Below are 15,576 nucleotides of genomic sequence, written 5' to 3' on the forward strand. Positions count from 1 at the left end.
CCTTTAAATTTTGACAACACAATTGCCGCCTCCATTGTTTTTTTTTACCGTCATTGCTATCCCATCGTCTCTTCATCTTTGTCACCTTCATTTGGAAGGAAATGGGCATTGGTTGCCTCTTCCGGATTTGGATGAGGTGACACATTAGCCATAATCTTACGGGGCTTTTGGTTGGAGGGAATTTAAATTTTATTTCTATTTAATTCCTATCTAATTCCAAATTAAATGTCACTAAATTTCTTTGTTTGGTTGGAAGGAATTGTAATTCCATGGAATTGCAATTCCCTTATTTTCATGGAATTAAAATTCCATGTCCCCCAGAATTTTAATTCCATGAATTTTAGGAAGAAAAAAAGGTCATCATGAGACAAAATTACCCATTCCTTTATTTAACTTAAAATTGATGCCCACAACAACAATAGACATTTTGAACTTTATACTACTTATTCCTTTTCAATTCCCATGTATATCAAACATTGGAATTAAAATTCTAGTAATTATATTCCTGTAAATCAAACACTGAAATTTAAATTCTCACTTATATTCCTGTAAACCAAACACTGGAATTTAAATTCTCACTTTATTCCTAGTAATTCATTTCCTATGAAATTACAATTCATTTCTCATGTAATTCCCCCTCCAACCTAACGCCCTGTTATAGGTCTAGAAAAATATGATGAATGATGCCTCATTCCATCTCTACCAAATTTAGGAGGCAAGTGAGCATTTCCATCTTCCAAAGCCAATATTTATTATTAAAAAGAAGAAAAAAAAAAAAACTATTTAGGCTCTTTTAAGCCGGACCGTCACGGCAACCAAGACCTTCAAAACAAAGAGAGGAAAAAAAAAAAAAGTATGGCAGTAGTAGTAACGACACTTTAACATGATGTGTAATGACATTAAAAAAAAAAAAAAAAAAAAAAAAAAAAAAAAAAAAAGTAAAAGTTTGTCATGTCATTATTTTTTTACCGATAAATTAAAGAATTTTCCATGGCATAATTTTTTGAGTTCAAGTACTAAATTGAAATATTTTAAAATTTGAGATTCTAATTTCATTGTTATTTCATCCCAAATTGGGGCCGGGTGCTTATATTTGATCCTAATCCTTAACTTGTTTTTAAGAATTTGGGCGGATAATGCATTCCTAAAAATTATTAGAAACTTTTTTCATAAACTTTTAAATAACCAAAAAAAAAAAAAAAAAAACAACTTAATTTTTTTTTATGAAAACGAAACATGGGAACCAATTAATTATATATCCACCTTTTAACACTTAAAAGAAACTAAAATAGAAGCTTTAATCAAAACTCACATATTTTGATGAGATGGCTTATGGTATAATTTGCGTTTAGGCTCATCATCACGAGCTACAATTATACTTTCTTCAATTACACACTATAATGATGCTCAATGTTAAATTAATGATAAAATTAGAGGGAAAAGGCACCTGCCCGGTTCAAACTCCATCATGCCAGTTTTCCACTCCAATCTTTTAACTCTTGCATAAATCCTGCAGCTTTTGGTCAATATTTCTCATTCTTTCTCAGAAAAATGAGTATTTACGGTAGAGATCCATGGGGTGGCCCGCTGGAGATCCACGGCGCCGCCAACTCGGCCACCGACGAGGAGCGGAGCCGGAATTTGCAGGAGTTGGACCGGGCGGCGCTGTCGCGGTCTCTGGACGAGACGCAGCAGAGCTGGCTGCTGGGTCCGGCGGAGAAGAAGAAGAAGAAATACGTGGACCTGGGTTGCATAATTGTTAGCCGGAAGGTGTTCAAGTGGAGCGTCGGAGTGATGGTCTTTGCCGCTTTGTTGGCTGGCTTCATCAGCCTTGTGGTGAAGATGGTGCCGCGCCACCGCCACCACAATCCGCCGCCGGATAACTACACCCTCGCCCTTCACAAAGCGCTCATGTTCTTCAACGCACAACGTTGTAAGTTTGAGCTAACCTTAGCTTTAATTTATAGTAGTGTATCGATCCTAATTCCTATCCTTGGATCCAGCCACTTAATCTAACATTTTGGATTTATATTTTTTCATACTTTTATGTGTGTATTATGTGGAAATTAGATTCACTGTTTAAAACAACGTCACTGTTTAAAACAACGTAATCTTCGATAATCTAATGGATTGATCTTCAAACAGACGTTATGCCATGGAACCGTGTTCACCATTATGGTGAACACGGTTCCAACGGTGTTAGTACACCGTTATCTTTTTTTTTTTTTTTTTTTTTTTTCTTAATTAATTGCATGACTTTTTTTCTTTATTTTCACATTTTGCGGTTTCACTTTAATTTGAGGTGAACAAAGATTTCGGACATTCATAAATTATGAATTCATGCCTGCACATTCACTTTGGAACCATGCCTACACATTCCCGTCCGAAATCACGGACATTCATATATTATGAATCCATGCCTGCACATTCACTTTGGAACCATGCCTACACATTCACTTTGGAATCATGAGATTATGAATTTTCTATTATAAGATTATGAATTTTCTGTTATGAGATTATGAATTTTCTGTTATGCGATTATGAATTTTCTGTTATGAGATTATGAATTTTCATTACATTCATAATTTCAGACATTCATAAATTATGAATTCATGCCTGCACATTCACTTTGGAACCATGCCTACATATTCCCGTCCGAAATCACGAACATTCATAAATTATGAATCCATGCCTGCACATTCACTTTGGAACCATGCCTACACATTCACTTTGGAACCATGAGATTATGAATTTTCTGTTATAAGGTTATGAATTTTCTGTTATGAGATTATGAATTTTCAGTTGTGAGATTATGAATTTTCTGTTATGCGATTATGAATTTTCTGTTATGAGATTATGAATTTTCATAAAATACATAATCTCATAACAGAAAATTCATAATTTGATCAAACGCGCGCCGTTAACTCCACATCCGCGATATTTTTTTTTTTTTTCCTAAAAACGACGTCGTTTTGCCTTGTGTTCACCATTCTCGGTGAACACGATTCCATGGCATAATTTGCGATCTTCAAAATAGTAGGCTTTGGCAAATCCATAGTTGATAGTAGCTGGTAACTAGTTATTGGGTTAGCTGGTTTGACCAACAAATTGTTGATAGTTGATAGTTAGTTAATTAGTTAGTTGTAAAAAAGTATTTGCTAAATTAGTTATTTCTTTCTAATTGATTGGATGTTAAATGAACTATAAAGACATAAATATATTGTGTTAATTTATTAACTGTTAAATTACTGTTACAATTTTATTTATTTATTTATTTATTATTATTATTATTATTATTATTATTATTATTATTATTATTATGAGTGAAATAAAAAAAGAAAGAAAATATTATTATTGTTGTTATGGAAACAGAAAGAAAAAAGGGCAAGGTAGATTGACAACAACAAGAGAGATATAAATGTTAGGGATGACAATAGTAAAATGATCATTTTATACTTAAGGTCATCAATTAGCTAACCAAAAACACTTTTCTTCTTAGCTTTTCAGATTTTGGTTTATTGCCCATAATAAGTTAATGGAATAAGTCATTTTACCAAACACTTAAAGTAGTCTATTGATCCGTCAATCCAAACAAAATTGGCTAATCAGCTATGTTACCAAATATGACAGTTTGATTTTGATGTACTTAGCTTGCTTATGTTTTTTGTCCAATGCAACCAATAATATATGACAAAAACTTGTGTGAGACGGGTCGGGTTGTAGACAACTAGGTGTATGCGTATCATAATTCTAGTTATAAGCACTACAATATTTATCATTAGTAACAATCAATTTTTACCCTAAATAGTATCACAATCACACATAAGTATTACAATATTTATCATAATTAAGTAATGGTTTATTTTTAAATCAATTACATTAGTATTAAATTTTCTACAATAAATATTACAATTTCTTTCGTAAGTAACTTCACATATAAGGATTACAATATTTATGTTAGAATTACATTTTATAAGTATCACAATTTCAGTTATAAGGATTACAATATTGATCATTAGTAATAATCATTTCATCTAAGTAGTATCACAATTTCATGTATAAATATTACAATATCTATATAAGTAATAAGTATTATGATTTCTAGAGTTAATTTCATTTTTTGTCCTAGATTTATAGGTGACAGTCCACTTTTAGTCTTTTTTTTTTTTATCAGAACATCCTCATTTGGTCATAGTATTACTGTGGCATGACCATTTTTTGTCCTCTATCAAGAAAATCATTGAAATGTCATTAAATACAAAGATATTTCGATCTTTTTTATACAAAGTATGTTGACCCACTATATTTTTTATATTTATATTTTTGAAAAAAAAAATCAAAATTGAAGATTGAAATGCTTTTGTATTTGATGAAATTTAAATTGTTTTGTTGATGGAGGACCAAAAATGGCCATACCACAATAATACTAGGATAAAAAACGGATGTTTTGAAAAAAAAAAAAATTAAAAGTGGATTGTCACCTATACATCTATGACAAAAAATGGAATTGCCCGCATGAGCAGCTCAACTGGTCATAGAGGTGAAAGTTGGAAAAAATGACAAAAAATGGAATTAACTCTGATTTTTATCATAATTCATAAGTAACAAGCAATTATCCTAGATTCAACTAGTGTCTAACTCAGATTTTTATCATAATTTATGAGTAACAAGCAATTATCTTAGATTCATCTAGTGTCTCATTGATTAAGATCCGTGAGATGGTCTCATACAAATGTAACTCATACATTCATAATATATTTATATAACGTTACATTACGTTGTTGTTTGCAGCTGGGAAACTACCGAAATACAATAATGTGTCATGGAGAGGCAATTCAGGTTTGCAAGATGGGAAATCAGATGATTCAACAATGTTTAGAGATTTGGTTGGTGGGTATTACGATGCGGGAGATGCAATAAAGTTTAGTTTCCCTCAAGCATTTGCCCTCACCATGCTGAGCTGGAGTGTAATTGAATACAGTTCAAAATATGAAGCTGCTGGGGAACTCAACCATGTCAAAGAAATAATTCAGTGGGGGACTGATTACCTCCTTAAGACCTTCAATTCTTCTGCTGATACCATTGATCGCGTTGTTGTGCAGGTAATAATAATATAATGTATCTGCAGTTGGATTACACATTTATGTTTATATTTTATTATTAATATATGTTTAACACGCCTCTTCACGTGCGTGAGTAATACGTGGACTATAGTCTTCTTTTATCTGATAACTGATACCAAATTAAAGCAGTACTCTATATCATGCTAAGTTGATAGTTAAATTGTGTTGGGCGGAGGCAGGTAAGGGTCAAGTCCAGCATCATGTGGTTAGGGAATTGTTGGACAGAGGTCGGTGAAAGGCTAAGTCTAGCATCCTAACTCTAGAAAAATGTGATGACGGTTTATAAAAAAATAAAATTGCGCATTCACTACTAGCTATAGTTTTGACGTAATGGTAAGTAAGGTTGTCAAAGTGGGATGAAGCCCACAGACTAGCCTACATCTGCCTTGCAGTGGAGCGGGTTAGGGCCACAAAAAAATGGCTCGCGAAATAGCAGGCCTAACGGACTTGGCCCGCAAAGACCCGCAACCTGCGGGCCAAGCCTTATTATTATTATTATTTTAAAATATACGTATATATGTTACACAGCAAGACAGAACGATGCCTTGCTGTGTAACATTACACACACACACACACATATATTTATTTATTTATTTATTTATTGGAATAAGGGTCAAATAGGCCACTGAACTGCACACCAAAGTGCAATTAGGCCATCGAACTCAAAAACAATGCAATTGTGTCCCTGAACCACACAAAATCATGCAATTAGGTCCAAAATGACCTGTTTACCTGAAATGCAGGTTACCAATTTTAAAAATAATTTTTAAATATATTTTAAAACAAAAAAAATTAATTAAAATTAAAATTAAAAAAAAAAAAAAAAAAAAAAAAAAACTAAAACTGCCGGAGACGAATCGTCTCCGGCGTCTCCGGCAGTCTTCGTCTCCATGGCCAGGAGATGAAGCTTCATATCCAGTCATGGAGATGAAGAGACCTGGCTAGGGAAACGAACCTTCGTCTCCATGGCCGGAGACGAAGTTCCGGCTATGGAGACGAAGACTGCCGGAGACGATTTGTCTCCGGCAGTTCTAGTTTTTTATTTTTTTATTTTTTAATTAATTATTTTATTTAAAATTTATTTTTAAAATCGGTAACCGTCATGTCAGCACAATTTCAGGTCAACAGGTCATTTTAAACCTAATTGCATGATTTTGTGTAGTTTAAGGATTCAATTGCATTCTTTTTGAGTTCGATGGTCTAATTGCACTTTGATGTGCAGTTCGGTGGCCTATTTGATCCTTATTTCTTATTTATTTATATAATATTTTGAAAAATGTAAATTGTTTTTTATTTTTATACATGAAAAAATTAATAGTATTTATGTTAAATTATTTGAATATAAAATAATAAAATAATAAATTTTTTTATTTTTGAAACTAAGCTCGCGGGCTGGCCCGCGGGACCTACGAGCTCGCATGGGGCGGGCTTGGGCTGTGTATTTCCCCAGCCCGCGAGCTTTGCAGGCCGGCCTGCAAAAGCCCATTGTGGGGCGGGGCGGGCTTAATTAGGCGCCCGCATTGACACCCCAGTGGTAAACGTTTGATCCTAATAAGTAGTACAATCGTTATGCTGTGCATCCGTATGCACCATGCATGGTGCATACGGATGCCAAAACGACGTCGTTTCATTAAAAAACGCGCGTCTCCCCTTTAAAAAAAAATCCAGGTTCAATTCCCAGCAACAACATTATATTGTTCATTCATTCTGGAATTTTAGTTCATAGATTATGGAATTATAGTTCATTGATTATGGAATTATAGTTCATCGATTCTGGAATTGTAGTTCATCGATTCTGAAATTTTAGTTTATAGATTATGGAATTTTAGTTTATTCATTCTGAAATTTTTAGTTCATAGATTAGATTATGGAATTATAGTTCATCGATTATGGAATTTTAGTTCATATATTGTTGCTGGGAATAGAACCTGATTTTTTTTTAAGGGGAGACGCGCGTTTAATTAAAAGGACGTCGTTTTGGCATCCGTATGCACCATAGTCCAGTCACGGGTTCGAACCCAACAAGAATAGTTAAGACTAGCTGGTAGACAAAGGTCGGTAAAAGTGAAGTCCAACACTATGGCACACGCTTGATCCTAACAAATTGTGTATTAGGTTGGAGTAGGGGATACTTCAGGAGGGAGCACAACTCCGAATGATCATTATTGTTGGACTCGGCCAGAAGGCATCGACTATGCGCGCCCTGTGATCGAATGCCAAAGTTGCTCTGATCTTGCTGCAGAGATGGCTGCTGCCCTTGCATCTGCATCCATTGTGTTCAAGGACCGCGAGGCATACTCGCAGAAACTTGTACATGGTGCCAAGACGTTATTTAAGTTCTCCCGAGATAAGCGAGGCAGATACAGTGCTGGTGCTACTGATGCTGCGATTTTCTATAATTCCACTTCTTACTGGGATGAGTTTATCTGGGGTGCTACTTGGCTCTATTATGCCACTGGAAATGCTTCCTATCTTCAACTTGCTACAACTCCAGGCCTTGCTAAGCATGCTGGTGCTTTCTGGGGAGGCAAGTTTTATGGTGTTTTGAGTTGGGATGGCAAGCTTGCTGGAGCCCAAGTAAGTACATACAGTGTAACTGTTGGGCGGAAGCCGGTAAAGGGGCAAATCCATTATTTGGGTGCTAGGGGATTGTTGGGCAAAGGTCAGTGAAGAGCTAAGTCCAATACCCTACCTCCCGAAGATGTGGTGGCTATCTCTATAAGCAAATAAAGTTGCGTCTTCGTTATCATAGCTTTTGACTTAGTGGTAAATGCTTGATTTTTACAAGTGGTATCAAAGCTATGTGGCGGCTTCTAGCAGGTGCTGGGAGTGAGAATTGTTAGGCGGAGGCGGTAAAGGGCCAAGTCCTTTGATTGGTGGCTAAGAAAATTGTTGGGCAAATTATTGCGTGGACCATGAATATCAGGTACATTTTTAATATACTAAGGGTACATTATTTTTGTACTGAATGTACATTATTTTTGTACTGAAGGTACATTATATAAAATAATGTATTCTGTATATTAAAAATGTACTTTTTATTTATGGTTCACACAATTGTGTGGACCATGGTCCATGCAATAATGATTGAAATTGTTGGGCGGAGGCCAGTGAAGGCCCAAGTCTAGCACCCAGACTCTCAAAAATGTAATGACAATTTATAAAGAAATAAAGTTACGTCTTTGCTATCAAGTATAGCTTTTGGCATAGTAATAAGCGTTTGATCCTAACAGTAACTCACCATACCCCCGGGCCTCCTTATGTAGTAGTAGTTGTAGTTGAAGCTATATACGGAGTATTTTGTTTTGCACTTCAAAATTTGGAGCATATTATGAGGTTTGTGTCCTAATTAAAGAAATGTTGTGCAATTGGTTCAATAATGATTAGGTACTTTTGAGTCGTATGAGACTGCTGTTGAGCCCTGGGTATCCTTATGAAGAAATGTTGATGACATTTCACAACCAGACAAGCATAGTCATGTGCTCCTACTTGCCATTCTTCAACTCTTTTAACCGAACCAAAGGTACTTATTTTAATGTGCAGAGTTGAGTATGGCTGAAGTTGTAGCTATTAATTGAAGCAAATTTAAAAATAAAAAATAAAAAAAAAAGTAGAAATTTTAATTTGTGGGATGGGATGGGATGTGCAGGAGGTTTGATACAGCTAAACTACGGAGGTCCTCAGCCTCTTCAGTATGTGGTTAATGCAGCCTACTTGGCTACCTTGTTCAGTGACTATCTAGCAGCTGCAGACACTCCTGGATGGTATTGTGGACCCAATTTCTACTCAATTCATGTCCTACGTCAATTTGCTCAGACTCAGGTGAGATAGCTGCTGCTATTTTATATATATGAAAAATACTATTTCTATTCCCAACTTGTACTCCATCTCACAAAATGTTAATGTTAACATTTTACATCAACTCAGGGAGTAAAAGTGAGACAGTAGAAATAGGGAGTACATGTACTAGAACTCTATATACTCCTCGTGTGCGGACGCGCGGATGGCTAAATGTTGGTCTATGATGCACTACAGACTGGTCTCTGATGCACTACCAAATTCTGGTGCCGTGGTTACACATTAGTAATTTCAATGATATACTGGTGTATTTAAATATGCTTGTTGGTGCGTTTAGATATGTTTGATGCCTTGATGATACTTTGAGTCCAATGCACCATCAAGCATTCTTGTGTACACAAAAGACTAGCATTTGGCGATGCACTACAGACCACCCCTAAGTGCACTACACACAGTCTTATGTCCGCACGAGAAGAGTCGTCCGCACCTGATCCGGATTTTATATATATATATATATATATATATATATATATATATATATATATATATATATATATATATATATATAGAGAGAGAGAGAGAGAGAGAGAGAGAGAAGTCATGCGGTTGCGTGTCTCTCGTGCAGTTGTGCGTGAGTTTTGTATATAAGGTGTGTAAGTCTTGTGCTTAAGGTGCGTGGGTGTGTATTTAATGTGAGTAGTATTGAAACTTAAGGTGCGTGAGTTTTGTGCTTAATGTGCGTGAGATTAGTGTTCTTAATGTGAGTACTCGTTGAAACTTAAGGTACGTGAGTTTTGTGCTGTATGAGTTTTGTGCTTAAGGTGTATTGTTTGTTTGCTTAATGTGAATATGTTGTGTCATGTACTTAACGTGCTTCAGTTTAATGCTTAATGTGCGTCCAACCGCACAGAAAGTCATTCCCGCACCTGATCCCTTCCCTATATATATATATATATATATATATATATATATATATATATATATATATATATAATGTTGAAACTTAATTGTGTAGTGTAGTTATTTAAGTGTTACCGGATAACTCCGATCCTGTTAAAAATTTGGGTACGTTCTGGATCAGATTGAGTACATCCCAGAAAAATGAGTTACATTGTGGGATTTGGCAACCACTATCCTAGGCAGGTTCACCATCGAGGGGCATCAATTCCCAAAAACAAGATCGAGTACAAGTGTAAAGAAGGATGGAAATGGAGGGATTCAAAGAAGCCAAACCCAAACACCATTGTTGGAGCCATGGTTGCTGGTCCAGACAAGAACGATGGTTTCCATGATGTCCGCAGTTATTACAATTATACAGAGGCTACGCTTGCAGGAAATGCTGGTTTAGTGGCTGCCCTTGTTGCTTTGTCAGGTGACGACACAACAACACATGTTATTGGACTTGACAAGAACACAATGTTTTCTTCGGTGCCTCCTATGTTCCCAACCCCACCACCTCCCCCAGCTCCCTGGAGACCATAGTACCTTGATTTGCTATAAATTATTGTGAAGATGGACTCTACCAGATTTGCTCTATGCCATATAGCCTATCTAGCTGCATATTACATGGTCTCGTGTCTGTACTGCTTGTTGTTGGATATTTAATTTATATAGCAAATGTGTGTTAGCAAAATGACAGTTTTGGTCCACATGTTTAATTCCTACCGATTTTCATCCATGACTATTATTTTAGTACCATGACTATTATTTTAGTACCAATTATCATCCATGACTATTATTTTACATTACGCCGGTCACCCCTCGTTTAAGACATGCCGAAATATGAAATTATTAAGGGTATTTCCGTCCTTTTCAAATTAAAGATCTCTATTTGAGCTTGAATAAATGAATTTAAGTCCTAAGATCTATCCCAATTCGCAGTTCTCCTTCTCAAATTAAGGTAGGCCAGGATTATGAGGAGAACTGCAAATTGGGATCTAAAGTTGAAAAAGACGAAAATGCCTTCAAAATTTATTGATTTCAGCATGTCTTAAATTAAGGGGTGACCGGTGTGATGAATTTTGATATTAAAATAATAGTCGTGGATAAAAATTTGTACTAAAATAATAGTCAAGGATGTTAATTGGTAGGAATTAAACATGTGGACCAACACCGTCATTTTGTTAATACTCGTTAGACTAAAATTCGTATTTGCTCTTACTAAAATTAAATAATATTTTAAAGTTGTGGATTTATAATGATTATTTTAAGTTTAGTAGAAAGTTAATTGGGAAATACAAATTCTGCAGAAAGTTGAAACCGAAGAATATTCAGTTCCGGAACCAATTAACTTTTGAGAAGTTATTTTTGAACCTTGATTTCCGGAGGGTTGACTTTGAAAAGTCAAAATTGACCATTCGTTGGTTGTTGATTTGCTAAACCATGCGGAATAAAGTTTACTTCCCTTGGCAAATGACTATTCGAAAACCATATTACTGTTCGGATTACACGCAAGCAGCAGGGAATTAATATTTATTATGGCTAAGTTAGTGGGTTTTGTTGCATGCATATTTAATTTGTATGTTTGGAAATTATAATATATATATATACACTTTGTACGTGTATGCATACACGTATGCATTCAAGGTATAAATGTATGCATATATATAATTCTTACACAAATATTTGCATGCAATACATAACTTAAGGAGATACATTTTTATTATGAAATCTACATAAATGATTTACGTAATTATATTTTTTCATGTCACAATAAATTATCAGTGTAATATTAGTTTGGAAGTTAATGTCTTTAACCACCATGTAACTTTCAAGTAACTTCTCATCAGAGTTTGGATGTAAATATGTCTATGCATCCATCCTTGGATAGGACATGAGTAGACATGAGCAGAGACGGAGCCAGAATTTGTTGGTGTGGGGCAATTACAATTAAACTAACTAAAAAGAAAAAAAAAAAGAATAATTTGACAGAGATTAAAGTAGTAAAATTTTGAAGATTGGTAGCAAAATGATATTTTTTTTATTATTATAATAAGTATCATTGCAATGTATTTCATTTATACAAATTAAAAAGCTAACTAGATAGCAATCTATTGTCTAGTGTCCACAGAACATAAACTCAATTTGCAAATCTTTACAAATTGGCAAGTCAATTAAAGTATGTACACTTTAACCTTCAAATATGGCAAGTTCGATGCAAACTACATCTATGTCTGGGTGACCACCCATCTCAACAAGTATTTAAATATAGATTGTAAGAGAAACGATCTCACTCATATGTAATATACTCATATACCACATATTGTCCACTACTTATCCGGTAAAAAATCATAGAAAGATTTAATGGAGCTCAGAGATCTTCACAACAATTGTTCGACTCTCTAATTCATCCATGGCTACGCCGCCACGGCTAATATGGAATACGATCCTTGAAGTGATAAATTCACTTGAATTTTTTTCTCTTCAATATCAATTTAAATCTAGATTATATTGTTGATGAATATGTCGAGAGAATATTTTAAATTATTTATTGTAAAACTTGTAGAGAGAGAGAGAGTTCTTCAACCAAAATGTAATCGTCTCTATAAAATATAAATGCTCTAAATTTGGTGAGAGTATCTGCCAAGATTTTTTTTTTTTGTTACAATATTTATTCATAACTACTTTTTCAGTCACAAAGATTCAATACCACCTCTAATGAGGCTTGAACCCACAATCTCCCACATAGGAAAACAACTTAGTGTCATCCCGGATCACAAATTCCTTGGTAGAGTATCTTCCAAGATATTTCTCTGGTAATCCAATTATTCTTTCACCATTGAGACTATAATAATTAAGGGATTATACATTAATCATGGGATCTCTCAAATAACTTATTCTTGTAATTCTCCTCAATAGTAGTTATGGAGTAATTATTTAGCCATCCATAAAATAAATGTCTGGAATAAATTCTGTTCCATATATAAGATATTTTACTCTTTCATCATTGATTTGTTATAACGTACTGTGAATATATATGGAGTCTACCAGATTTGCTCTATGTCATATATCATATCATATCTGCATATTAATTACATTGTGTCATGTCTGTACCGCTATTTATCAAATTAATGATTTGTCTGGAATAATTTTTACATCTAAATTAATAGAAATATAGGCATAAATTCTAAATAATGGATCAAATTTATAGTAAAAAAAATATATTCTTTTCATAAAAATCGAAAATACTAAATAAGATAGTTAGAAATACTTAATAGATGGACAATCTACAAAATATCTTTATTAATGTTAATCTATACCTTCACATATAAACTGGGTTCATACAAATTTATGCAAGCCGGGGTTAGGACTAGTTTGTAAGCAAATTTATAGTCATTTATATAACATTTTAAAATGTTGGTCACTATCGTTATAATGTTTTTTGGTTAATATATATTTCGTTTACTTTATTTAAGCACGGAAAGTCGTAATTAATTCCGCTTAAGGTATCCCACAATATCGAATAGCATAGACACATGCTTATGCTAGATAGAGTCAAATACATTTCAAGGTGAATTGAGGTGCAGACCAAGAAATGAACTAAGGACAAAACTAACTTCAAGTAGTTCTAGATGCAAAGGACTAAACGAGATAAAACAGGGAGTCAAAAAAGTAAACCATCAAAACACAAAATTTGAGCCTAGAGGAGGGTGCAGTTGGGTGAAAGGGACTCATCGTTCCCTCTTTATCAAAGATCAAGGGTTCGATCTTTGATTTTGGAAATAGAATAGCCTTAAATCTCCAGATTAACCAGATATAGAGGTATAGAGGTATCTCGATTCGGTTAGGTATGGATTGGAGGGATAGCGGTCACCGCCACGCCAAAAATAAATGAATTTGAACACTTGTTCCCGCCGCCGCCGCCGCCGCTGCAGGGGTCAGTTATCAGCGAGCCGCCGATCGCCATAGCCGATCGAGGATCCTCCAATACAGCGGCGATCGGATCATCGCTGCCGTCACAAACTGCACCATCGATTTGATGATGATCGCCACCGTGCATTTCTTCTTCCTCCTCCTCCTCCTCCGCGCTCTCATCTGGTTCTCCGACGAAGAGGACGTCCAGCGGTACTAGGCGGAGGCGGAGGCGACCGTCGGAGCGGTGCGCCTCAAAGTACTCGTGCCGCTCGGTTTTCTCTGCAGTAATGATCAGCCTTCCGTCCTCCGTATAACACCGCTTCAAAACCCACGGCATTCTGGAAACCCGCGAGTTCCCCGTCCTGGCTAGCCAAGGTATCGGCGGCGGAAACTCCTTCGCTTTCATCGCTCCCTTCTCCTTCTTCCCCTCGCCACGAACTCGGCGACTCATTCCCCACTCCATAACTGGGTCAAAACAGCTCTCCACACCAACGTAATCACCCAACTCCATAATAGAAGTATCTCGACTTGATCAAGTTTTGGCTTCGATCAATTCATCTTCAGATAATCTGATCAAGTCATTGATTTGAATCGAGATGCCTTCTCATGGATGCTCAATATAACTTCACTCTCTCTATGTAGAACGATGGTTTTGTAGAAACGATAATGGGGAAAATAATTGTATTATAAATTTATAATCTAGCAACATACAGAAACTTCCTACACTATAACTTAAATCTAGGGCAAATCAATAAATCAATTATTTAATGTTTGCCTAATCTGTCAAATTTTTGACAGTAAATTTTCCTCTTAAGTCACGAGTGGCAAATTATGCTCTGGACCCGTGTCCACATTGAATTGTGGACACGGGCCCAAAACGACGTCGTTTTTAAAAAAAAAACGCGTCATTTAGTTAAAAAAAAAAAATTCGCGCGTGTTTTGCCGTTAACGGCGTTATTTTTTTTTTTGATTATGAATGTACAGTTATGCCGTTATGAATGTACAGTTATGCCGTTATGAATGTACAGTTATGCAATTATGAAATTACGAACACAGAGCTCTAACATTATGAACTTACAATTATGAACATATATAGTGATAAAATTATGACCATGGAGCTTTAAAATTGTGAATATAGAGCTTCGAAGATTATGAATGTACAGTTATAGAGTTATGAATCTACAGTTATGGAGTTATGAATCTACAGTTATGAGATTATGAATCTACAGTTATGGAATTATGAATGTACAGTTATTGATCGAATTATGAACAAAGAGCTCTAACATTATGAACTTACAATTATGAACATATAGTGATAAAATTATGAACATAGAGCTCTAAAATTGTGAACATAGAGCTTCGAAAATTATGAATGTACAATTATGGAGTTATGAATGTACAGTTATGAAGTTATGAATGTACAGTTATAGAGTTATGAATGTACAGTTATAGAGTTATGAACGTACAGTTATGGAGTTATGAATGTATAGTTATTAACATATAGTAATAAAATTATGAACATATACTTCTATAACAAAGTGATCTGAAATTTAAAAAAAAAAAAAAAAAAAGAAAAAAAAAAAAGAGATAACAGTGCCTAACGGCACTGTTACCCGTGTCCAACAAGCATGCTGGACACGGGTCCAAGGCATAACGATTACTCACGAGTCACGCCAACAAGTTCCCCCAAGGCTGACCCTGAACACAATGGACTCGTGTCCAGCCTGCAATGTGGACACGATAACGGTGACACAGTTATCTTTCATTTTTTTTTTTAAATTTCAGACCGCTTCGTTATAGG

The 15,576-nt window shown here is 35.1% G+C and overlaps 1 protein-coding gene and 1 pseudogene across 1 annotated transcript; one reads left to right on the plus strand and one right to left on the minus strand.

The window, feature by feature from the left end:
* The first annotated feature begins 1,466 nt into the window (after positions 1 to 1,466).
* LOC109185545 lies at positions 1,467 to 12,938 on the plus strand (annotated as a pseudogene).
* A 766-nt stretch (positions 12,939 to 13,704) lies between these two features.
* Positions 13,705 to 14,286, minus strand: LOC109185551. The gene has a single exon (XM_019335489.1). The coding sequence runs from the start codon at positions 14,284 to 14,286 to the stop codon at positions 13,705 to 13,707; it is 582 nt and encodes a 193-aa protein (XP_019191034.1).
* Between the last annotated feature and the right edge of the window lie 1,290 nt (positions 14,287 to 15,576).

Source organism: Ipomoea nil, unplaced genomic scaffold, assembly GCF_001879475.1.
Source record: "Ipomoea nil cultivar Tokyo-kokei standard unplaced genomic scaffold, Asagao_1.1 scaffold1334, whole genome shotgun sequence".
Taxonomy (NCBI): domain Eukaryota; kingdom Viridiplantae; phylum Streptophyta; class Magnoliopsida; order Solanales; family Convolvulaceae; genus Ipomoea; species Ipomoea nil.